This window comes from Elgaria multicarinata, chromosome 19, assembly GCF_023053635.1.
Source record: "Elgaria multicarinata webbii isolate HBS135686 ecotype San Diego chromosome 19, rElgMul1.1.pri, whole genome shotgun sequence".
Classification (NCBI taxonomy): Eukaryota; Metazoa; Chordata; class Lepidosauria; order Squamata; family Anguidae; genus Elgaria; species Elgaria multicarinata.
In genome coordinates, this window is record NC_086189.1 from 6,735,573 (window position 1) to 6,761,828 (window position 26,256).

General features: G+C 49.2%; 1 protein-coding gene across 4 annotated transcripts in view; it reads left to right on the top strand.

The window, feature by feature from the left end:
- DENND1A (DENN domain containing 1A) overlaps positions 1–26,256 on the top strand; it is a 297,718-nt gene that overhangs the window by 258,553 nt on the left and 12,909 nt on the right. For 2 of the 4 annotated variants that reach the window (XM_063144890.1, XM_063144892.1), the window contains exons 19-21: positions 3,603–3,734; positions 14,984–15,040; positions 22,374–22,462. In XM_063144890.1, the coding sequence (XP_063000960.1) occupies positions 3,603–3,734; positions 14,984–15,040; positions 22,374–22,462 (278 nt within the window). The remainder of the gene's footprint in view (positions 1–3,602; positions 3,735–14,983; positions 15,041–22,373; positions 22,463–26,256) is intronic. The other 2 variants (XM_063144891.1, XM_063144893.1) reach the window with 1 other exon arrangement.

Below are 26,256 nucleotides of genomic sequence, written 5' to 3' on the forward strand. Positions count from 1 at the left end.
GCTGTTCTTCCAGCATGGGTTGAAGTAGCCTGCTGTGAAAACTTGGGAAACTGCTGGGGCTCTTCAGAAGCTCCAACACCAGAACTTCCTTCTGCTCCAGTGTCATTTTCCCTCCTTCATTGATGCCTTTTCCCTTTTCCCTCTCTTCAAGAGCCGCTTTTCACTCCAGCTCTTGCGTTACAATGCACAAATCTCAGTCCGTTCTTGCTCATTGGAAGTTAGTGTTGGACACTTCTCCACCCCTCACACTTCCATCCTCCCATTCCCAAATTTAGTCTCATCCACTGGGTGGAAAAAAAATCATTTTTATAGGAGGAAAAACCCATCGCCTATCAGTGTCTCCGGATGCAATGGTCACCTTTTTAAACCGACTTGTGATCTTGTTGCTTAGTTCCTTACAGTTCCTCTGTGGGTGGAAGATGTGTCTTTTAAGTTATCTGGGGAATGGAATTGACATCAGACACGTAGCCCAAAGAAGAACACCCATTAGGATTTTCAGAAGTTAACATGAGAAGGGTCACAGAGGTTGGTGACCTGCTGCTCTTTCACCTTGGCCCTTCTCATGCGGTGCCAATCTCTGGAAAAAAATACTCCAGAGATTTGTAAAAGGACCTCACAGAATTCTTCATCTCCCACCAGGCCAGTCTGTCTGTCTGTCCTTTGCGTTGTATCTTGGGTTTGTGTGCTTTGAAGTCCATCTCAAAAGCTGCACAGTTACGAGGGCTGCTGCCTCCACCAACCAAGGTCCTTCCCCCTTGGTTGGTGGCGTCCATCTCTCCTGCCAGATGTGGCATCCATCTCTCTAACAAAGTTGTATCTCTCACATCTGTGGCTCTTGCCACTTTGATGTCCCACTTTGAAGTGTTCTGCAAAGACACATTGGTATTGTACCATTCATACAAAGTTTCCATCTAGGGGCTTCTCTTTAACAAGTTCTTAATTTCTTCTTCCACATTTCTTGCCTATCTTGGCGGGCCGTGGCTCTATCAGATGGATCTGAAAGGTCTCTTGTTTTTCTGTCTGGAGCAGACAAAGCCCTTCATAAGGTCCATCCATCCTTTGTTTCATTTGACCTGAGCGCGTTGGGTCATCCTGTGTCCAAAAGAATAGTTTCTAATTGGCTATCAGCTTACATGTCTCATTATAGTGTTTGAGCAAGAGTAGAACTTGAGGGGGCATGTCAAAGGTCAGTCCATCAAAGCAGCTGGCCTCAGGGTCACGTGTGCATGCAGCGCTCTCTCTCTATTTACCAAGCATTATTTCCTTGACATTGTTGCAATGAGGTTTAAGGGTGAGGCTCTCTGTGCTGTAGGCCTTTGTTCCACCACTGATTGTCCCAGTCTTTCCATCTTCTCTGATCTTCTAGGAGATCCTGCCCGCTTGTCTCTGCTGTGTCTGAATCTCAATCTTGCCTCATCCAACATGTTTTCATTACATGGTGTGCGCACACACGCACACACACACACAGCCCAGTGGTTCACTTGAGTTTTCTTAAAGGCCAAAAGCTGGCGGCTTGGAGACCACACAGTTCCATCCTAGCAACCAATTAAAGTATCTTTTAAATTTCTTAACCCTTTGGCTTTTAGCGAATTGATCAATTACACTTAAATACATTTGTACATTGCAGAGCTTAAATTGTAGCTTTTTTGGGGGTGGGGGTGGATCCTGAAAGACGGGAACAGTAGCAGAACATCCTGAATACGTTGCGTTGTTTCAAATTTGGGGTGGTGGGCTGTTTTGTATTACAGTTGCACACCAGATCCAAAATGGCTTCCAAAATAAAGGCCTCAAGAGATCACAGCTGAGTGGTAGACCGTAAGATTGGCACGCAGAAGGTCACAGCCTCATTCTGTGGCATCTCCACTAAAAAAGATAAGGTGGCAGGCAATGAGGGGAAATCCCTCTGGAGAGTCACTGCCACGGAGAGTAGACATGCAGGGCTAGATGGTCCAGTGGTCTGTCCAAGTACAATGCTGCTGTATTTGTTCCCAAGTTCAAGAATCTTCAGTAGATTGGATTTGGAGGACATTTTGATATGGTTTTCAACCAGCTTTGGATAAAAGTTAGAATGAAGCGTTGTCTTTTCTTTTTAAAAAAAGTTTTCCCTTTTTCATCATATTCGGCAAGGGTTAGGGTTGCCATCAAGCACTGAACTTCTTAACAGATTGCATTCTTGGAAGAGCACTGCTGTCAGAGAGCAGCCCAGTAGAGAAGTCTCCATTCTTAGTGGGGGTGGCTTTCTATAATGAAGTCACATATCACATGACACTGCTCTGTTTTACTATTTAATTGTTCCTATTATACATTTTTAATTATTATTTTTATATTGTTTTTATATTGTACTGTGTAGGTAGTTTAATAAACCACTTAGAGATGTTAGTATATTAAGTGGCATATAAGTATTACAAACAAATACTTATATTAATTAAATATAAAATATCTAGCAACGAGATGTTCTGGCTCTCCAATGGCATACTGGCTCACCACAGGGACTAAGGGCCTTGGCCTTGACACTTCATCCCCGTGTTCCCATGTAATCATCTGGTTCACATGTAACAACAACCCAGAGTATGGGTTGTCATTGAATTGAATCATGGGCTGTCATTACATGTGATGGTTTAACTGTGGATTGTTAACCACAAACAACCCAGAATCCACAGCCCAAGAACAAACTGGGTTCTCTTCTTGACTTGTTCGTCAACCCGCAATTCAACAATGGCCCATTCTCAACTCCTACTCTGGGTTGTCATTAGATGTGAAGCAGACCGTGTCCAACTGAAGTTTAAGAGGCCTCACTAGGAAGCCTCCCTCTTCCATAGCTGTTGTTGAGCTGCCTAGAATTACCTGCTGGTAGACACCTCCAAAGCGGCCCTCCCTGTTTGTTCCTGCTTTCCATGTGTAGTCCATTATCCAGGTAGCAGTCCAAATCTGCTTGGACCATTAAATTTAATTCCATGACATTTCCTCCAAGGGGCTCCAGGTGGTGCACATGAGCCCACAGTTGGCCTTTAATGTAGGTTAGGTGGAGATGCAATTTTATTTATTTATTACATTTTTATACTGCCCATAAGCTGAAGCTCCCTGGGCAGTGTACAGCGACTCACCCAATGAGCTTCACAGCTGCATGTGGATTTGAATGTGGGTCTCACCCCTTAGTCCAACAGTACAGCACCAGACTGTCTCTCTCTTGGCTTGGCTTCAGCGCCACATTCCACAAACTAACTGGTTTGGCTTTTGCCCAGCTAGCCTTTTGTGGAGTTTTCTTCACAGTGCTAAAGTCAGCCTTGTTTTGTGCTCAGATTTTGTGCCATTGTGTTTGGTTTTTTTTTTATCTTTCTGTCTTCAGCTGAATTTGGAATTTTGTAGCATTTATGTGTTCTGTGGCATGTCATTTGATTTCTGCATTTAAGTTGTGATGGAACAGAGCGTGGCAACTGCTTGTATGCTAATTATTTCTTTTATCTACGCCTTTTTGTGTTGCCGTTACCATTCCTAACATCAAAAATGTTCAGTCAGCTTTATCCCCAAGCACCTCCTTTCTGCCCCTCACCCTTAGTCAAGAGTGTTCCTGGCCATGCAGTTCACCTTTTCCTACCATGCAGGACATCGCCGAGAATGGCTGCTCCACAGTGCCAGAAGACTCCGTACCGCGGGGAGCTCCTTCCCCCCTGGCTGAAAAGAGAGACCCGAAGCCCCGAGAGGATAGGCGGCCAATCACTGTGCACTTTGGACAGGTACGTAGAGGAGTGGCTCTGGGGCATTGCTTTTGGGAGAGGACGCTTGTGCCTGCAGTGGGTGCCTCCCTTTAAGGGTTTCCACTTCACTGTGGGCAGATCCATGCCTGATCTCCAGTGTCACGTTGTGGCCCCTTGAAAACCAAGCAGCTGTGTGGGTTGTGCGCAAACAAGCCGGAATTATCTCAGCCCTAATCACTTCGCGTGCAGCCTGTGTTGTGTGAAAGGGTTGCTGCGCACGCCACCAGCGTCTTTGCACACCACCAAAACGACACCCAAATCTGGAGGCGCGTGGCACGTGGTAGTGTTGGGGGCTGCACCAGGCTGCCTCCAGAGGCTGGAGTATCTTTTGCGCACAAGGTGTATTTGAGGATTTTATAGATCTCCCTCTGCATCTCTTAATGCCGTGTGTCATCTCAGAAGGGAGAAACGTCCTTCCAGTTCCATTACCAGTGGGGGGGGGGAGGGGGGCATGACTCCATTTAAGTTAAGGTGTCTTCTGTTATCTAGCCCAATCATTAGTGTCAGCAGCGCGCGCCCCTATTATAATAAGCACCTTGGCACACTTTGAACAGAAAAAGCAATGAACGGAGGTTGGAAAATCAATTAATGGCTCTTTAATAGCGTGCTCCATATTTCCGTATTGACTCTGGTGCTCTGCAGGCTGGTTATTTTTATTATGGCTCTGGCAATATATTTGTGAAAAACAGCCAAGATTTGGAGTGGCTAATAATTAAAAGAAATGTTCTGCTAAACTATTGAAATCAACTTTCCAGCCCGCTACTTTTGCCAGGGGAAGGAAAGGGAGCAGAGTGTGAGAGGTGCTTCTTCCTTCGTCACACAGTTTGTCAACACTAATTTTTAATCTTAATTCTTCATCTTACTGTCTGGTCTGTGGAGTTCAAATATTTAAGGGCAGAGGTGAATTAACAACGGATTTCTTGATTGACAGTGAAGTAGAAGTGATTCTGATTCATGGTAATATTAGAAGTTGTATTATCCGTAATATTTTCTAAATGTGTCACTTTCCCCCAAAAGCGCTGGTATGCAGTATTTCAGTGCACACATAGGATGATGGTTATGATGATGATGATTTACATTTCTATACCGCCCCATAACCAAAGCTCTCTGGGCGGTTTACAAAAGTTTAAAACATCAAAAAAATCCATATACAAAATTTTAAACCATAAAAAAACAGACAACATCTATTTAAAAGCAACTTTGAGTCCCAGCCAGACTTAAAGATAGATCTGGGGTCGATTAAAACTCAACATATGCTGTTAAATGCTTGGGAGAAGAGAAAAGTCTTGACCTGGTGCCGAAAAGATGGCAATATTGGTGCCAGGCGGGCCTTGTCGGGGAGATCATTCCATAATTGGGGGTGCCACCACTAAGAAGGCCCTCTCCCTTGCTGCTGTCTTCTGAGCTTCCCTCAGAGTAGGCACCCGGAGCAGGACCTTCGATGCTGAGCATAGTGTACGGGTAGGTTCATGTCGGGAGAGGCATCCATCAGGTATTGTGGTCCCAAGCTGTGTACAGCTTTATAGGTTAAAACCAGCACCTTGAATTGGGCTCAGAAACATACAGATTTAGCCTCATATCTTCAGATGCACGGGACACAATCATTCGTGGGCCTTCCTTCCTCTGATTGGCTCCTTTCCTCTAAACCTCCCTCTTTTCAGTCTTTCCCAATGAAATCCATGTGATCGCCCCTATCGCTACTCCATTTCTTATTTCTTTTTGCATGCGTTCAAGAACAGCAACTCTTGGGTTGCAAGAATTCATCTCCCCACCTGCACCCCGACGCCATTCACTTATTCTTCATTTACAATTAACAGGCTTTAGGGCTCGCATGCCAATAGCAGCTGTTATATTTCCTCTTCTCCATCCATCTACAAATTAAAAAAAAAGTTGGAATACCAAGCAAAGCCATTTTATATCAGGGAACTTCTCCACAGAAGATTTACATGAAGTGCAGAAAGTCTGTGGGCTTCTGCGAAGGTGGATTGCTAAGGCAAAAAGCGAGAGGGGGTGGGCCCCTTGGAACTCACGCGGTTTTCCTCTTGTTATGAGTCGGGTTTTTCAGTGTCTATAACCTTTCGTTGATCCACTGGCCGGGGTGAAGCTCCGTCTTCAAGGAAAGATGCTAACGGCTGTCTTCACATTGCAAACGTTGCCTTCCACCAAACATTTCTCCAGATTTGTGACATTCCTGGCCAGTCCTCGATTTGGAGATATTTAAACTTCCTGACTGTTAGAGCAGTACGGCAATGGACTCAGTTGCCTGGTGAGGTTGTGGGCTCTCCCACACTAGAGGCCTTCAAGAGGCAGCTGGACAACCCTCTGTCAGGGATGCTGTAGGGTGGATTCCTGCATTGAGCAGGGGGTTGGACTCGATGGCCTCGTAGGCCCTTTCCAATTCTGCTATTCTATGATTCTATGAAACTAGAGGCTCTCAAAGCACTGTTGTAGGAAAAGAAAGATTAGCGGACTAGTTGTGTTTGTTTTTAAAATAATGGAGATTGAAGGGAGGGATTTGTGCCCACTTCTAACATCTTCATATGGAGAAGTAAAAGGAAAGAAAATCCAGGTGAAATTTGCATTGTTCGCGCATCCCCCCGAACGAGGGGGGGGGACGAATCAGAGGTGCTCATATCCTCGCAAGGTGCAGCGTGTGTGGAACCGGGTCCCTTCTTCAAGGAGCGCCTGCGTGCCGAGGAGGGTCAAGCTCTCCGTATCAGCAGCGCAGGTTCGCTTGCTGTGGCTTCGGCAGCTTTGCAGCCCACCACCTCCAGCGAGATGCCTTAATTGAGATGTGCTGTCAGAGTGACAAACACATTTGCATACAGTCTATTTATTTTTGTCGGAGAGGTCTGCCGGCTGCTGTTGGTTGAACATCCTTAATCAGCTCGCTGAAAGTGAGCCGGCAGCTCGCTCTGGCTGTCCTACGCCGGGCGCTTTTCTTCATTAAGTGACAGATTAGCTGAAGAGGGGTGGGGGGAGTTGGGCTCGTGAGCCAACTGCAACATTTAATTTTAACTCGTTAGGGTTCGCTCAGCTGTAGTTGGCCAGCGGTCGTGCATGTCTTGCGTGCCGCTGGTAAAAGTCGTTCATCTGCCGGCAAAGAGGCCAAATCCAGCAAAAGGACGAAGTGGCTAAACAGCAGCCTGGCTGCCTCTGCGTGGCACAGGGACCTCCTCAGGTTCGCAGCTGCTTTGCAGTGGCAAAGCAATGCCAGCAAAGCACCCCTTTCCCCTCAGAAATGGGATGAGCTAATTCAGGTGATCGGGCAGAGCGGGAAGGACTCTGTTTGCCGCTTTCTTGGCTCCGGGGCTTAAATCCCTGGTCTCTTTGGAGTACGCTGGGCTCCTTTTGCCGCTCCTGTTGCTTCTCACCGTGGGGCTTTCCAAAGGCAGCTGGCCGCCTTGCCGGCATGGGTGCATCTGCATCTTAACGCTGTCAAGCTCAATGCAGTTGGATATGTATGTTGAGGCGTTGTCAGCCCGTGCAGTGGGCCCTGCTTGTTCCACGCCCAAATCCTCCGTCCCTCCGTCTTTGCCCAGACATGTAATCATGGGTGGCCCAGTGATGGGACACTCAAAGAAGAAACCATGAGGATAAGCAGAGCTCGCTGAGCTTAGGTTTTCAATGTGTGAAACGTAAAGCAGCCAGAATCCTGCCTGGCTCTTCCTTGTTCGTGGCCTTGGCCCTTCGATGTTCAAGTCCAAGGGGCTGGCATGGCTGCTTGGGCCTAAACCGGTTCTGAGCTCGCCCTGCTGCTGGAGTCGCCCCTTTTAGGGGGAGGCTCTGACTTCTGTCGCTTGGTCTGTTAACTGCAGGGAGGAACTGTCCCGAGGGGGATATAATACAGGACGCAGCATGAAATGCCCCCACAGCTGTGCCACTAGGCCACTTGTTCAGAACTGATTGATAGAGAGAGAAAATACACCCCTTTCCATTTTAACAGATTTGTCTGTTTCTGAAGCTGCGTGTCGAGGAATTCCTCTTCCCCACCCCCACCCCCAAATAGTACGGGTGGGTGGAGAGAAAGGACGCCGTCCCTGCAAAGGCTCCTCCAGCCGTATGACTGAAGGGAGTTGGATGGAGGGTGAACTCTGACATCTTGGAGTGATCGCTTCTGCATAACGCAAGCATGCTAAAAGGCGGTGGTGGTGGGAGTTTGTGGCATGATTCGTGGATGCCTGCGAAGGCCCGTTGATACTCTGCCACAGAAATGAAGAAAAGGATACGCTGCCTTAGCGGGCCGATCTCTTGAAGCTCTTCCCGTGACCTTGCTGTAGTTTTAAGCTGTGTCTGAGATTCAGGCAGGTGCAGGAAGCATGTAGAAGAACCAGCTGGATTCCCGCTGGTATCCTTGGTTTTCCAAAGTAAGCTGGAAGAGATACTTATACCTCTCCTGCAGAGCAGGCTGCTTGAGTGAAGAAGGCAGGGCTCAGCGTCCTGCACACACACACACACACACACACACACACACCCCTCCGTAAAGCTGGCGCCTCGGTGGGAGCAGTTTTCTGCTGCTGCTTTAAGAAGATTAGGAGGTCGGGAGGGGGGGGAGCTGGCACAGGGAACGGGGAAAGAGGTTTGCGAAAAGTGCAATTGGGGGGGAGGATTATCTCGGGGTAACGGGAGTCAGTGAGCGGTGGGGGAGCGAGGCCCACTTGGCACAACCATGTGACGTTCTGTGCATTCTCTTCTCTCACGTGCTGGCACACACGAACACACACACAGAGAGAGAGAGAGATTCTGTCTTAATCTTGTCAGGAACTGCACTGCACCAAAGAAGACCTCAAAGGAGGCATCTGCGTTCTGGCAAGGCAAGCAGTGGCCCCTGGCCCTACCCAAATCCAACCGGTGGCTTCTCCAATGTGGGGGCGTGACAGGGTCACCCTTGGGAGAAAGTGCAGGGCTCCACCCTCAGCCTGGCGCTCCGCGATTTCCCTCCCTCCTCTGCCAGCCTCACCTGCTTCTGGACCCAGAGAGCTGCCTTCTAGCAGGACAGTCCATTTGTCCACCTAGACCATCTGCAAGACTAGCAGTAGCTCACCGGGGATTTATTTATTATTTATTTATTTAGAATATTTATATTCCGCTCCTCATTGAAAATTTCGGAGCGGTGTACAAGATAAAAAGAAAATAAAAACAGAATAAAACACTTAAAACAATTAACAAAAAAAAAGCAAATACAGTGACTCAAGGCTGGATATTAAGGAAAGGCTTCCTGGAATAAAGATGTTTTCAGGAGGCGCCGAAAGGAGTACAAGGTTGGCACCTGCCTGACCTCCAGAGGCAGGGAGTTCCACAGGAGGGGAGCCACCACACTGAAGACTCTTCCCCTGGTGGACTCCATTCGGAGGATGGATCTATGTGGAACCACCAGGAGCAGGCCCTCGGATGACCTCAGTGACCGGGCAGGTTGGTAGGGGAGAAGGCGCTCTCTCAGGTATTTGGCAGGATGTCCTCCCCCCCCCCACCCCCAATTACAAGACCTTCGTCTGGAAATGCAGAGAGTGAACTTCTGGCCTTCTGCACGCAAACTGTGTGCCCGATGACAGTGACCCTTCCCTACTAGCACATGGTCCCTCAATGCCTGAGTCAGAGGTGGTATCCCTCTCCCTGATGTGTCCTTCGATGTGTTCAGATGGCTCAGTGGGTCAGAAGACCTTGATTTGCTCACTTGAGGTCTCCGGTTCCATTCCCACCATGTCCCACCATGCTCCACCTTCAGTAGAAAGACTGGGAAGGATGTCTGCCTGGGACCTTGGAGGATCTGCTGCAGCTACTGTCAAAATAGGCCACGCTGGACCCAAGTGGACTTTTGCGCTCTCAAGAGGCAGCATCAGAGCCCACATGGGCTCAGTTCGGACAACACATTAGTCAACGCAGTGTGAAAAACCCACTCAATGGTTGAGTTCGTAGGAGGTCCTCCCCACACAACATGTTCTAACTCCACCCTTGTGTGACTGTGGGCTCCCGTGGAGTTGAGTAAAATCCATTGCGGCGTTTGATTGTCAGTTCTTCCACCCTTTCTCCTCCCTGGTACTCCTGATGGTATCCCATCAGCCATTGCTGCAAAAGAACCAATCCCGGCAGCAATCCTAGAGCGGCACTCGCTCCTTTCACCGCTCTTGCCAAGAACTCGAGCCAGTGGGAAAAATCAATGCAATGGAAAACTCCACGGAGCCTGCCATGCAATGGTTGTGCAGGAACTCTCCTCTGCACAGCGTGGATATTTTGCATGGAGTGTTTTCCAAAAAACCTCTGCCATTGTGTGGAGTTTTCCCACCAGACACACATTTCTCAATGGTGTAACAACTCCACCATTGAGTTCTAAAACCGCTGTTGACTAACGTATTGTCCGAACTGAGCTATTCTATGATGTGGGCCATGGTTCTCGAACAGTGTGCAAATAGGCCTCAGCAAAGAGATGTAAGCCTTTGCTAGAAGAGTTTCAAGGTCCTTCCTGATCCCTCTGGAGCCTGGCTCTTCTTGGGTGCCTTCGTGGAGCCCTGCAGCAGGATGGCAAGCGATCACCTTCCAGGGCTAGTCAGTTTGGGTAGCCGTGGCTGGCTCCCTCCCTCCACATAGGATGCTTATTCCGTTGCAGCCATGTTACCAATCCCGTTCTCTTTGGTTCAAATCCTCCTTCCGTGTTTATGAGAACTCCAGATTTCTCTGCCTCCGTTTCACGTTGAATCTCCCGCCGCCCCACCCCGAAAACCACAAGAGATCCACCATCTCCCCAGGAATGACTTAACAAATCTTCCTGCAGCCCCTTTTCTCCCCTGGCCCGGTCCCAAATCTTGCAGATTTGAGTCTGGAAGTGAGTTTTGCAAGGGCCTGCTGCCTACAGTAAGTGGACTGGGCTGGACTGGTGATGGGTCATCGCCCCCCAACCCCAGCCCCTCTGAATTGCCTTGTTACTACCAAGAGTGCAACATGATAGTTGCAGCCATGTGTACACACACACACACACACACACACACACACAGAGAGAGAGAGAGAGAGAGAGAGAGAGAGAGAGAAGAGGCCGTTCTTCACCCCACCCCCAATAATCCAATACATGTCTATTGGTATTCATCGTAAATCAGCTGGTCTGCTTGGCTTTTGTAGACGTGAATTCCAGCATCAAGCCCAGCAACCTGCCCCATGAGAAGCCCCATGAGAAGCTGCGGGAATGACCAGTTAGCGGGGGAGGGAGAAGATGAGAAAGTTTAAAAACCTGGCCTGGCTTTTTGTCTTTTGCTTAATACACGATTGGCGAATTTTCTGTATTTTAAATGAGAAATATATGCAGTTAGCTCTCTGCTGACAATGTCCTTGAGGATTTGACAGTGAAATTTTCCAGCAGTTGCTCTTCGTTAGGATCCTGGCGGTGTCTAACAAGGCAGCCGAGCTGCCGGTACCTTCGACTCCTGTTTGTTCTCCGAGGGCTCCGGGGCTGCAGCAGTAAGCAGATCGACCGGGCTGATCATTACAAGGGCGTACGCCACCATGAATAAAAATGTCACACGCGCTCCCCCCGTCTCACAGCAGTACAAAATGTCAGCCCTGTCAAACACACATTGCAGGGAGCGCTGAGCAGTCGGTACAAATTGGAAAGCCGAATATTCCCCCGGCTTTCTGATATTCTTCATTTGAAGCAGAAGAAAAACAGTTGTTAACCTATTAGCTGTGATTTTAAACTCCGCTGAAGCCAGGGATGGACAGGTTTACTGTACATGCCGGGCTGAACGCTACGCCTCTGGCACCCCTGGGTTTTGCCAAACCCACCTCTGCGTTTTTGCCTTTTGGGGAGCCCACGGAGGAACATTCTCGGGGGGGGGGGCTGCTCCTTCTCTGTTGCATTTCAGCGGTGACACTTTGGGAGCTTGTGAAGACTTCCTGAGGTACCTTTCCCTCTAGTTTTTCCTGCGAATGAATTGAGCTCATGATCCAGGGCGAGTGGATGTGACATTGCTCCCAACCTTATATGGTGGAGTACATTGGCAGAGCAGAAAATGCAGACATGTTTTTAAATAATTCGTCATAGTGATTTGGACTTTGAGGAGCTGTAATGCACTGCTGTCATTCTCTGTCCTTCCCCCATCAGTATGACCCGCTGGCAGGAGTTGGGGCACAGCAAGCAAAGGGGTCAGGACCCAAGCTGGGCTTGATATGGGGACCCCATAGGGTTACCAGGAAGCATAACACCGTTCACTGCATCCATGCTTGGGGAACCATTGGCCACGAGGTGATCATCAACGTGCAAGAAGACTCACTGGTTGAGAATCCAGGGTATGCCACAGAGCATGACTCTTCTGTGGCATTCTGTATCTTTTGGATCCCAGGCCACGGATCTGTTATGGAGATCTTGCCCACTGTATGCATAATTTTATAAACCTCAAGCATGACACAGCGACGCACGGAGGTTGCTGCTGTTCTAAATAAAAGTGTCCATCAGTTTCCTCAAAGTTTTGATGAAAAAAAACAGGGACGGAACCTCTCTGTTTTGAGCTCCGAGTAAAAAAAAAAAAAACAGCACAGATTTTTGTGAACCGCCCAGAGAGCTCCAGCTATTGGGCGGTATAGAAATGTAATAAATAAATACATAAATGTATCCATCACTTTGGCGGAACCTCAGAGCCACCACGGTTGTGGTTGTTTTATATTGTGCTACGACCCAAACACTTGTGGCAGTTCAGAAGCGGAATTTAAACGTCATAAAATGAAAGCACCAGAATGAATGTGCTTCTGCACCTTGGAGAGCAATTTTACAGTGCTGACTGAAACCCAGAGCGGATTCATCGCCCCATTGACGTCGGAGCCACCAGCCTCCCTCTAGGCTCATCATACCATTTCAGGCTCTTTAGAGCTCAGAAGCTGCACCTTTACTGGTATTCTAGACAGGTTTGGTCAGTGGAGCCATGGTATGAAGTGGGTTTGCCATCTCCAACAGGTTGTTGCGCTCTGCACGGGCGGATGCTTCCAGCCAGACAGCCATTAAAGGCAGGTCTGCGTTGAGCGCCTTGCCATGGTGTCGTCTGGAGGTGACAAAGGCCTGAACTGCCACCCATTAGAAGAGCTCTGGGCAGGAACGTAGCTTCTCCTCTCAGGTCTCTGCTGCCTGTTTGTGCGACAGCAATTTAGCTGCCTTCAGCAGCCCCAGCGTGGGGATCCACGGCCTCGTCTCTGCAGCGCAGGTAATTAAGCTGATGTTCCACCACATCTTCCCCTCCTGACCTTTTGGAAACAATGTGTTTTGCTGCATCAACAAATTAACTGCAAATCAGATGCTGGTTTTAGTAAATATAATCTTCATGTCCTGTGAATGTTTTTGGAGTATGGCGAAGGGAAGGCCTCTGGAACTTGAGAAAGGTAGCGGGGCGGGCGACAAGGCTCACCCCCATGCCTTCGGCATTCCCGTGTTACTTCCCTGGCCAGAAAAATATGGGCCTTCCTCACAGGCTGTGGAGTAAAATGCTGCCGGTGCTCCAGCAATGGCTGTGAACTTAAAGTGCAAAGGGCCGTGTAGTCAGTCCTAGGTTTATTTATTTATTTATTTATTTATTACATTTCTATACCGCCCAATAGCCGGAGCTCTCTGGGTGGTTCACAAAAATTAAAAACATTCAAAGTATAAAACAACAGTATAAAACCATAATATAAAATAAAATATAAAAGCTCAACCAGATAAAAACAGCAGCAATGCAAAATTACAAATTTAAAACACCAAGTTAAAATTTATTTATAGACTGTTAAAATGCTGGGAGAATAAAAAGGTCTTCACCTGGCGTCTAAAAGCATATAATGAAGGTGCCAAGTGAACCTCCTTAGGGAGCTCATTCCACAGCCGGGGTGCCACAGCAGAGAAGGCCCTCCTCCTGGTAGCCACCTGCCTCACTTCCTTTGGCAGGGGCTCACGGAGAAGGGCCTGAGGATGACCTTAGGGTCCGGGCAGGTACATATGGGAGGAGGCGTTCCTTCAGATAACCACACAAATGGGGTTTCATATTGAATGTGGCCTCTATTGGCCGGAGCATCCTGGGTTTTCCTTCTTCATTTTTTTTCAAAGTATACCAATGCTTCCCATACTGAAAGGTGCAAAGAGAGTCTTGGGTGGGGAAGCGTCGCTCAGGGGGCGCGTGCAGGATTTCCTAGTCTCATCCTGTGTAGCTTTTTGCATTTCCGCATGACCAGAGGAAGAAAGTGGGGGGATGCATTCAGCTTTTCTTGGGTGCAGCATTTTTGGTGCTACCGCAGAATTCGTGTGTGTGTGTGTGTGTGTAATTTTATTCCTTTGCTAAAGGTGTAAATTAAAGAAATGGAGAAAGGCTCTCCAGATTCTGTGGGTTGCGAACAAAAATACAAGCAGGCCAGCAGTTAGTAGCCAGAGTGACCTTGAGTGGTCGTGGTCCCTGTGAGCTTGGGTGTTACACGTAGCCAACATGGCTAGTAGCTGCTTATAGAGCAGCCCTGCTGGATGAGGCTAAACTCGTCTAGAATCTTGTTTTCCACATTAGTCAACCAGATGCCTCCAAGTAGGATTGGGGGAGAAATTCGTTCAATTCGCAGTTTTAATGCGAACTTGCCCCCTGTCATACTTTCCAACAAATACATGGACTCAAACTCAATTGGCCTTCCAAATTTGCATTTTCTTCAAATTTTGGATGTACAAAAATGCGTGTATTCGAGGAAAGAAAGTGCACACAAAAATGCGTATACTAAGGAAAGTAATGTTAACGAATGCGTATATTACAAAACTTGCTTGCCAAAAATTGTGTATATTAGGCAAAATTGTGTACAGCAATGCATGCATTCAGAGAAATGTGCACAAAAATGCATAGGAATTTTCATGCACCTTTTAAAAAATATAATAATCAATGTTCAGTGCAAATCAAGCTTATGATTAGAAAAATGGGAACTGGGGAGAAGGTAGAGGCTGGCTGTGAAGATGGAGCCTGATCAGTATCCGTCGGTAGACTTCTTCTTCATGTTGCAGCTGCTGCTGCTGCTGCTCCCCTGGATTTGTCCCTGCTCCAGAAGAGGTCCTGAGATGAAGTGTGCAGAAGACTTGGGAGGAGTCCCTGCCCCTGGTTCCTCCCTAGCTGCGAGAGGCATGGGGTTTCCTCGCTCATGGGGTGCTGAAGGCACCGAGCGGTGGCCGTGCTGTGACCTCAAGTGTGTGTTGATTTTGGGTGTGATGGTTGCTTAATTGGCTGATGACTGAAGTTTATACTTTGATGCTGCAGCAAAGCACCCGGCCGGCGAGACCACCACCTCCCAAGATCCACCGCTCCTCCAGGCCCGTGAGTAGCCGGCCGTTCTGCCTCTCTGCTGCCATCTTTAACCCTCAGTGCGCCGTAGTCTTACTAAATACTGCTCCTTGGGCCTTGCCACCCTCACGTCAAGCCCAATAGGAGCCATTGTCCTTCCTTTTGGCCGGTCTCGGCTCAAAGGCCTGCCCTTTGCTCTGCTTGTCTTCAGCAGGGTCTCCCGCTGCTGCCAACGCTCTTGCAACACCTTTCCCTTCCTTTCCGGGTGGTTGCTTCAAGGTGGAGCTCCTCCAGGTGAGACCGACCCTTTTAGCGAGTGAGCCTTTGAAGACTTGCACCAGCCTCCGAACTCAGGCGGTGGCTTTTGAAGCGTCCTCAGAGGTCTGGATTTGTTCCCTCCGTGTATCTTCCACAAGGACCAGCAGCGCTGATCAAGGAGGCCTTGCCGTGGCCAGCTGCTTGCCCATTTTTTACCAAATGTTTTAGCCAAGCACGAGATTCTAAAGTGAGGCCCCATTTTTCAAACAATGAAATGTTGCCGGCACAATCAGTGACGTAGAAATGAAATGGCACAGGTTGGTTTCAAAATGCCAAGATCAGTAGAGTATTTGAGGCTTCACTCCTGGTGAGATGAGGAACTTTCCACAGCCCACGGCTCAGCACCTCAGTGAATAACAAGGATGCCAGATGGGAGCCCCAACTTCTGCCATTACCCCATGGGAGAAGTGAGGATGGGAAGAGAGGAAGCAGGAGTCAGCCAAGGATGGCCCAGGACTTTTTGATGCCTGAGGAACAAATTCCAGGGATCTGCTTCAGAGAAGGGCTGCAGCTCAATGTTAGAGCACATGTTTTGCTTTGCATGCAGGAGGTCCCAATCCACTCCCCAGCATCTTCATATAGGACTGGAGAGACCCTGCTGGTCAGTGTAGTTGATATTCAGTGGACAGACCAAAGGTCTGACTCGGCGGTAGGAGACCGCTTCCTATGTTCCTCTCATGCAACTTAACATCAGCACAATCCACTGTGAAATTCTCTTGCAAAAGCCCCATTGAATTGAACAGGAGCTGTGCAAGAGCACTAACATGGAGGACACCAGCTGGCTAGCGCCTGTGACGTCACCAATTTGTTACCCAACTCTCCCTCTGGATCGAGGCGGGGTACAACACAAATGCAAATGCCATAAAATACATATAATTGATTGAAACATTTAAAACTAATACATTATTAAAAGGAGCACAGTATTAAAAGGCATCTTAAAATTCAACTGGGTAGGCCTGCCAGAAAAGATCAGTCTTTATAGCTTTCTTAAAATCTGGAAGACTGTTACGTTGATGAATCTCTCCCGGCAGGTCATTCCATAATCTGTGAGCGGCAGAAGAAAAGGTCCTCTGGGTAATGGTTGTCAGCCTTGTTTTTGTTGACTGGAGTAAATTCTTCCCAGAGGACCCGAGTGTGCGGGGCGGATTGTATGGGAGAAGGCGATCCTGCAGGTAGGATCCCAAACCATGTAGGGCTTTAAAGGTGATAACCAACACTTGTTCCTATTTGTTTCAGTAGGGCTTTTGCAGGAGAACGTCCCCATAGGTATGCCCCATGGGTCAATTCTCTCTGTTTCCTACTCTGCTGCCACCATTAATGGCGCCTGAAATCTGCTGCCTTGCCTCCTGGTAGGGCCACCTCCGAATAGAGCCAAAGCCCTCCACAGCATTGTGATGTCTTTGGTCCAACGGCTGCCCATATATTGGCAGGACTTGGAGAGAACATGAACAGCAGCCAGAACGTTCGAAGTAGAGCCCACAAGTAGGTATTGAAACTGCTAAATGAAGATGAGATTAATTACCCCTGTCAATAGTCAGCATGTAACTGAAGACAAATACCTCTTCAAACGAAGGGCGTTGCAGGATAATCCCTTTGGGCGCAGGATCTGCATTGGGAGGAATAGGGTCCTCTTATTAGCATTTTATTCTGCTTTACTTGCCCGCTTTGCCAGATGCCTTCGAAGAGCCGGCATTGCATCCGTGACTTTTAACGTCTTGCCCAAAGAGGAAGTTGCTGTCTGTCCAGTGTTTGACAACTATTCCTGTGAACTTTGGGATTTTTGCCCTAACAGCCCCAATTTCACCAGAAGAAAGTGCTTTCTTTAATCTGATTTCTTACGTGAAAGTGAGATCAAAGAAACCAAGGGCAAGTTTCCAAAGTGTCCTGCTAAAACTAAGAGGAGAGTTCTGCCGCTGCTTCCAACTTCTCTTTCTGTGTGTCGGCAGCTGGGTTGGGCCTGCCGTTTGCTCTTACCTTTCAGCGCATGTTTCCTGAGTTTAGATTGAGAGTGCATGTCTTCACAGTGGGTGTTTCGCTCGGCGAGTCATTGTTATGGATTTATGCATTGATAATTTCCCTTCCTACATGTGTCAAAGGTTGTGCTGATTGCTTCTGTCTCTGTTGTTCAGAGCCCTTGACGCTGGAGGCCCTTGAGGATTTGCTGAAATTCATTACCCAGGAAACAAACTTTCTCTGTGTGCTTTATCCCCCTGTAGCCAAAAGCTTTGGGTCACGTTCCTCTTGTTCTCCTCCCAGCAGGTTGGCTCAATAAGATTTTTGCTCACAAAATGCTACGGAGCAAGCTTGCTCCAAGTCTGGATGGTTCTTGGCATCGAAGGCCATTTTACTAAGTTTGTTTAATCTCTCCGCTGCAATGCATTAGTAGTTTTCTGATGAGTTATGTTGCCTGTCCTTGTGCCCAACATGATGGATAAAAAGGTTGGGAGCTAAAGTTGCCATCGTCGCTAGTTGCCTTGGTTAACAAGGGATGAGTTGCAGGGACATCTGTGCAAGCACATTCCAGTTGCTCAAAAATTACGTGGTGGAGTTAACGCAGAACCAGCTCCTAAGAAAGACATTGGTGCTGCCAAGTAACTCTTGGTAGTCTCACAGGTGGTTTTAAGCAATCAAAGCCTCTCAGATCGCATTAGCACACACAAAAGTGATGAGTCTAGAGCAAAAAACGTACTGTTTGAAAAGCAGATCTAGCGTCTCAAGACTCCAGCTCATCTCAAACACTTGATCCAAAAACATGATTGCCTGCAAAGTCTCTCTCTCTCTCTCTCTCTCTCTCTCTCTCTCTCTCTCTCTCTCTCTCTCTGGCATTTTTTAAAGTCAAATTAGTCACCAGTGAGGATAATTTGCTGGAGACATGATCAGAGTTCCATTTCTTTGAATAAATGCCATTTTTGTGTCTATCCACTGACTATTTTTTATTCCCACAAACAGGACAACGAGCTACTTCTTGGCTCTTGGATGCAGTTCCCTTGGAGTAACTGCATCCCCAACCCAATGATTAATTGATCGGTTAATTTTTTAAAAATATTTTTACGCTGCCTTTCCATCCATACAGGATTCCCAAGGTTGTTAACGATCAATCAAAATAAGAAGTTAAAAAGACAATGGTCTCTTTTATGTACATTCTGTAATAAAAATACCAGTTGATAAAATTCAGCACAGTTCAGCAAGAGGAGCAAAACCAAACTAAAACTGCACCAGCTATCAGTTTCCACCTGTCAAAAGCCTGTTGAAATAGTAATATCTTGACATGGCATCTACAGTTTGACAGGGAAAGAACCAAAGCAACGGTTTCCAGTGATAAGTGTGTAATTCAGCTCATCGGAGAGGGAATATTGCTGAAGACATCCAGGCCCTAAACTATTTACGGCTTTAAAGGTCAGCACCAACACTTCGACTTGGTCTTGGAAATGGACCGGCAGCTAATGAAGATGATATAACAGTCGTATAGCGTTGCCTTCTTCATCCTGGTGCCCTCCCGATGTGTTGGACTACAGCTCCTATAATCCCCAGCCAACATGGTTAGCTGAAGGATGCTCTGGGAGTTGTAGTCTGGCGGGCACATCATTGGAGAAGGCTGGTATAACACAATCAGAACAGCGGGCTTCGCTTGGCACCTGAGCCGGACTCATCGTACACCAACTGGGGTTTCCAAACAGTCTTCAAAGGCAGCTCCGTGGAGAGCACATTCCCATAATCTAATCTCGATGTGACCACGGCATGTAGTAACGGTGGCCAACTCCTGTTTGTGGCACTGTTGAGGGCAAATGTAGCATCATGTGCTTCACCTCCATCAACTTGCAAAGCTTGTGTTTGGACGGCTTACGTCCAGCCGTGCATCGCAGCAGTGAGGGTTCAGGGAGTGACATCTGCACTGCGACCCTAAGGGACGACCCCAGATGCCTCATTCTCCACCAGCCTGCCGCTCCCTTGACTCCAACCCGGCAGCCTCCTCAACCCTTGCTCTTTTACCTGGCTGTCCTTACTCTAAAAACCTGGTTCCAGGATCTTGATCCATTGTTTCCCTCAACGTGTAAGACCCAACGCCTGGGATAAAAGCTTTGCCCGCTGTGCAAAGAAGGCCGGCTGCACCTGTGCCATCCAGGTCAGCCGGTGTCCCCAGGTAGGGGAGATCCCCGTTAACTACCCATTCAGCCCTCAGGAGCTTGGCTTTTGCCCTCTGCCTTCATGTGCGCGCACACGCACACACACACAGAGCGCTTTTGCATTCAGCGTGCGTTTTAACCCTGCTTCTCCGGTAGCATTTGAAGAATCCCGCTGGGATTTGGCCTTTCCCCCTCCCCCTCCCCCCCCCAACGGTCCCCCCCAGGATCCGGCGCACCCTCCCCTTTCGCATCCCTCCCCTCTCGCCATGGAGCTGCCTTCGCTGGCGGGGCCTTACCCACCCCGAGAGGGCCGCCCCTAAGGTGAAAGTGTTCGCAGCACAGTGACAAGCCAGCTTTAGGCTTAATTAAACAGTTTTCCCTCCCTCCCTCCTCTCTCTCTCTCTCTCTCTCTCTCTCTCTCTCCCCCCCTCTTGCCTTTCCCTCTCTCTGTGTTTTATCATCCCTAATGAAGCAGTCTCCTCCATCGATCCTACTGATTGCCATTCTTTTTGTTTGCTGGCGCTGAGCCATGCAGCCGCGCTCTGACAGCTCAGCTCCTCTAATTAGCTCTGTTGTTCTTTTCCCCCATGTTTCTGCGCCTTGCAAGTTCACTCGAAGTTGCCGCAAACTTAATCCTTCCAGTCCTGCCATAAATTCGCCGCCTTAAGCCGCCTTGATTGCAGAGGGTGAATCAGCCTTGTGTGTAGGCTGGTCTCCAAGGCCCCTGCCATCTGACCCCCTTTCTTCCCAGGGGGCGCTGGCATTCAGTCCCTCCGGGGACCCGGCTGCCTCCACCTCCCACCCCCAGGCTGCACTGACGTCATTCCCTCCGATAGGGCATTTCAGATGCAAGGCGAGGACGCCATGATAACCTGCATGTTGGCGGCCGTGTTTCCTGCGAGGCAAAGCGGTCCTTCCGGGGAGAGCGAGCAGGGTCATGAGCCCTGCAGAATCCCTTGCCCACCCCCCCAGCTCAGAGGCAGAACTAAGTGCGCGGGTCAGCTTTTTGTCTCTTCCACATCAGGACCGCCTTGTCTGAAGAGGTGGAGAAGCTACAAGACGCAACTGCAACCTTACCTACGCTGAGGACGAAGGCAGACCCTGAAAGGCACGACACGTCCTGGCATTTTTCTGAATTTTACCAAAGCCTCATGATTGGCTTGGGCCAATCTTGCCATAGGGCCAGGCAGGGGGGATGCGTTTCCCCCTTAGGGTCGGTCCGTAGGGTCGTTTCTGTGCGCTGCTCTTGCCTCACGGTGAGAAACCTGCATCGTTTTTCCTCTGCCCTTCAGCCTCTTCTGTCCGATTGAGCAAGCCGTGCCTCAGCCACGTTTGATATTCCTGCCAGGCCCGAGGCAGGATGTCAAAAGTGTGGTAGCCCATATCCATACACCATAAACACTCCGGGTGGGCAGGGTGGCCACGCTGGCCCGGGCCCTCCTTTCTTCTAAGAAACTACCTAAACATGCACTTCAGTGCAGGAGGAAGGAGACGCACAGCCACTGCAGGCTCTTGGGAGTAGACATCACAGGCTAGCTGGGGGCTCCCCCACCCACAGCGGGGGAAACACGTAGGCGCCTGCAGCCGGGGGAAACACCCCCTGCTGCTTCCAGCTCCCTTTATCTCCTTGGCTGGCTGCTTACGACGAGGCGACACTGACAAGGGGCTCCTCTTGATGCCCCCGGAAAGGAGGCTGAGGCCCACCTTGGCCGCCTCTGCTGTGCAAGAACAATCCTGCTTCCTTCTTGCCTGAGTTACATACATGACGTGGCCTGCGTTTGTCCCGTGCCGTGGCGTGAAGTATCACCCGCACCCCCCTCTCTCCGTTTCCTTGCCTGCCTGTTTGCGACACGCTGCGGAGGCTTGCTTCCAACGACGTGGATGGGCGACACGGTTCAGATATGTCAGTCAGCTACTGAAAAGTGGGATGTTTCCTTGAAGAGAAGGGAACGAAATGCACAGGTCTGCCCCCGAAACGCGAGTGGGGACACGGCCCTGGCAGCGCGCTCCGTTAAGCCCATGAAAGGCACCAAACTTTCTTGGGCATCTTGTCTATTAATAAGACAGTATTTCCTTTCTCTTCTGCTCTGTGCTTCATTCTGTGAGGCACTTCCTTTAAAGCCATTATTGTGTTAATCTGTTATTTTTTAAAAAAATAAAAAATAAAACTGAATCCGCAATCCTAATCATATTAACTTGAACGTAAGTTCCATAAAAATCATACTTATTCCATAGAAAAGTGCTTAGAATCGTGGGGGGGGGGGCCCTTTATTACAAATGGGTAAATACTATGAAAACTGGTGAAGTTCTCTGGAGCTCTCCATTATAATGCCTAAATGTCTTCCCTCTGGGCTGGAGCAGGCCGTGGACACTGCGAGGGTGAAGAATTTCTCCCAATTCTGGCATAGGGCTAAGCACTTAAAAGCATTTTAAAGGTGGCTTCTAGACATTGATTCTGGCATCTAGGAATTTGAAATACTCCTTCTCAGCCCTGACTTCACGCAGTTTCGCGGTGGGAGTTCTTGCCCCAAATTTCCACAGTCCAACAAAGCCACTTGCTGCTGCTTCTCCCTCTGGCTCATGCACCCGGCAAACCAAGCGGCCCCTTCCTTGACCCGTATCTTCGCCCGGAACGATTCCAAAGACAGATGTGCTGGCTTGCAGTTTTGCTTGAGAAAGAAAAGCTCCTTTGTTTGAGCGTTGTGTCTATCTATACCGCCATCCTTGGTGCTCGGTTGAGCCTCGAGGATCAGGCGTCGTGCTGATGAAATCGTACGTTGGGTTTAGCAAAGGGCTGGGTAATTTGCAGCATTGGAATGGGATCCATGTCGAAGCGGACGAGGTATTGATTTTTGTGGGGGTTTGTATGGATTGCACAGCTTGTTAAGAGAACTCCTGCAATGTCTCCACTCCCTGTCGAATAGGTTCGGCCTCCGAGACCCCACGTTGCCAGGAGGCCCAAGAGCAACGTCGCCATCGATGGACGAAGGACCTCTGTCTCCAGTCCAGAGCAGTGAGTATCGGCGCCTCTGCGTTTCTCGTTTGGAGAGTCTTTGTGTCACTGAATGCAATAAAGTTGAGAATGTTTTGAAAACGTCGGCCCTGTGCTGGAGCTATGCAGCAGGCACTGAAAAAACAAGTTAGCACTGGGATTCTGAGAAATATATTTGATTTCCGTGACGAGACAAGTAGGTGTCCAAGTGTTTAACTTTGTGGAGGACCTGGGCTGTTTTGTTTTTGAGTGGGGGAGAGGTGTGCCTGGATTGTTCAGCGGAAAAACGGTCACCTGCGTGTGAACCTGGGCAGGAGCCTCTTGTTAGTGGACCGTGAGCGCCCTCTTGTGGGAGAGGCTTAGAGACCACCCCTGCCGTCAGCCATTCTGAGGGTCCGTCATTGGTCTCCGTCTCTGATTGTCAAAGCTACACTAAGCAGCTCTATTTGGGAAATGTTTTAAAGGAAGCCAGATTCTGGCTGAATATCAGGAAAAACTTCCTGACGGTTAGAGCTGGGAGGTGGTGGGCTCTCCCACACTGGAAGCATTCAAGAGGCACCTGGACCACCATCTGTCAGGGATGCTTTAGGGTGGATCCCTGCATTGAGCAGGGGGTTGAACTCGATGGCCTTATGGGCCCCTTCCAATTCTATGATTCTATGATGTGTATTTGTTTTGCCAATATGGAGCGAAACTCAAGGATTCCCACAAGTCAATGAAGAACTGATTGTAGAAACTTATAAGGAAATCAGTACTCTTTCGCCAAGGTAGGGCAGCATTCCCTAGTGACATACAATTGAAGTTGTAGCGAAATTGGAACATGCCGTATTCCTGGACATCTGTGACAAGTCTGTGTCTGTTCTAGGTGCCTTTTTCCTCCCCGCTGTTTTTTCCTGTCCTTTTGCACATCTCCTTTTTGGAGCTGCGCAAAGCTCTCAAGAACTCTGAAGGTTTGAAAACAGATTTGAACACAAAACAAAAAATAGAGGAGCGAAGAAAGTTAGGTGGTCCGCTCCACACACACACACACACATCCAACATCACTTGTGAGAAAATGGGATCCACAAAGGAGTTCATTTATCCTGGTAGAACCTCCTGTGGTTAATCTGTGGTGCTCACGGACTTAATATCATCCAATTGCCTGTTGATATTAAATGTATTAAGTGCCCATTGCCTGAGAAAATCCAGCAAAACGAGCAGACAAATTCTCACTGGGAGGGTGTAGCTATGTCAACTAGTTGTGTCCAAACTGAAGATTTAAATGTTTCGCTATGAACATATGTGCAGTTCCTTAAAAAAATCCACTCTTATAATTAAAGGGCAGAGGGAGAGAGGGCTGCTGGGAAATGAAGTTCCGGCAGCTCTTCCCTTGCAGGATTCCCTCTTCCCTTCCCTTCCGGCAGCTCTTCCCTTGACCGCGCTGCCACCTCCCCTCCCCTCTGTTGCTCCATCTGCTGCCACACCAGCCGCTGTGTGTTAAAACAAACAAGGCAGCCCGGAAGGAGTTGCGTGGCAAACTCAAGCTTGGAAAAGGCCAAAGCCATCCAGGACAGCCCTCTCCCTGCTTGGTGCCCTCCAGTTGCATTGGATTACGAGTCTCATCTCTCCTAGCAGCCGTGCTCGTTGGGGATGATGGGGGCCTGTAGTCCAACACATTTGAGGAAGTCTGGTCTGTCGTTACACTGCTAGCTTGGTTTCCCTTCCTAAGCCGTTGGGAGGCCTCCCGCGTGATCTGCCTGCCCTGAAGGCGTCTAAAGACTCACCCCCAGCGCGTTGGCAGCCTCTTCCTGTGCAAAGGCTCTCTCCAGCTCCCAGGAAGAACGTACTTTTCTCACTCGCTCGGTTCTTTGGGGCGCTGGCAGGAGAGGCTCGTGGCCCTTGGCACACCATGGCCACGGCACAGCTAAGTCTTTTTTTGGCTACAGCATGGTGGTAAGATCCCCCCACCCCTCTCCCATGGCAGGGGGTACCCCGGGGATGCAGGTGAGTCCAGCACTTCCCATATGACAGGATGGGATTATTTGTAGCCTGGCTAGTAGAGAGCGGACACCAGCTCCAGAGAGACTTGCGCTCCCGTAGACCCTCATGAACACACTCTTGATTCCTACCCAGAATATGCCCCCCACCCCCAAAATGTTTACTTGGAATGAGCTAGTGAGTTCCTTACATTTATGTATCACTTCACACAACAGGAAGAAATCCCAAAGTGATTTACAGAACCAAACCACTCTGGGGGTGGCCATGACCGGGGTGGATCTGACGCCACCCTTAGCTATTCCCCGTGCTGCTGAGAGGCAAAGCCCCCTTCCTTTTCAAACAAGCATCTCCAGCGCTTCCTACGGGCACCCTCCAGCTGTTCCCGTTTCTGAGCGCCAGGGGAGTTGTCTTCTGGAGGCCAGGATGAGTCTGCCCTTCTGCCCTGAGACCGCCCATAGTTTAGGTTTTACAAGGGGGCAGGACGTTAGGAACCCAGGGAGCTGCCTTCTACTGAGCCTTGGTCCATCTAGCCCAGTATTGTCAACACTGACTGGCAGCAGGTCTCCCAGGGTTTCAGGTGGGATTCCTTTCCTCGCCCTACCTGGAGAAGCCAGGGATCGAACCTGGGACCTTCCGCATGGAGAGCATGTGCTGTCCATGCGGAAAAACATCAGGAAAAACTTCCTGACTGTTAGAGCAGTGCGACAATGGAATCAGCTACCTAGGGAGGTTGTGGGCTCTCCCACACTAGAGGCATTCAAGAGGCAGCTGGACAACCATCTGTCAGGGATGCTTTAGGGTGGATTCCTGCATTGAGCAGGGGGTTGGACTCGATGGCCTTGTAGGCCCCTTCCAACTCTGCTATTCTATGATTCTATGATTCTATCACACTGAGCTACGGCCCCTCCCCCTTGGGGTAAAACCGTCGCATCTCCTCTGGATGGGTTTTACGTGCCTTCAAAGCCCCTCTGCCGTATTTGGGGATCAGGGTTTCCCCATGGTGCCTTTCCCTGCAGCACGGGGCTTGGCTTGCTTGCTAGAGCCATCTGCTCAGAGTCAGGAGGAAACTTGTGTGCCCTGCACCTGCACTCTGCTTTGGTCCCAGGCTGTGTAGGTCAATCTCTAGGTGGGATGGCGGTTGCCATCTGGAGCCTTCCGTGCAGTGGTCTTCTCCTGGACAGCACCTTGGTTCTGGGAATGAGTGTGTAGTTTGCCCTAGCAGACCTTTGCCCCGGCTTCTGCCAGACTGGGTGGGAGGCTTCATGACTGGCGACCGGCTGCAAAGGGCAGCCGTTTGTCCAAACCTGCCAAAGCCTCGCGCTTGGAATAAAACCGCCCCCCCCCCCCGTTCCTGTAGGCAAACTTGTCCTGACAACAGAATTCCTGTCATTTAATGCCCATTCCCAGCACTCAGGCATTTTCTCCCACTATTTTTTTTGTTTTGTTTCCTTTTCCTTTATCTGTCTTAAGTACATTTAGGTGTCAATTAAATTTGAAATATCTACATTTGTCAGCACTTGGTTTTTGGCCAGCGTGATGTGCTGCTGATTTGTCCAGGCATCCTGACACATGGGGGGAGGGCGGGGAGGCCCCGAAATGCAGATTGTCCTCATTAAAACCGAAGCAGCAACTCTCCTAATGGTAGGCAGAGCCGTGGAGCGCATCCTCGGCTTTATTGCGCCGTGTTTCTGACATGATATTTAAAAAGGAACAGCCACGGCTGTCAGCGCTGTCATATGCTGGCGCTAACCGGAGACATGTTAAACTAAACATTAGAAGGAGATCAGCAAGCCATCTGCATGGGAAGTCGGTGAAAAGATTAGGGAGGCAGGAGCCCG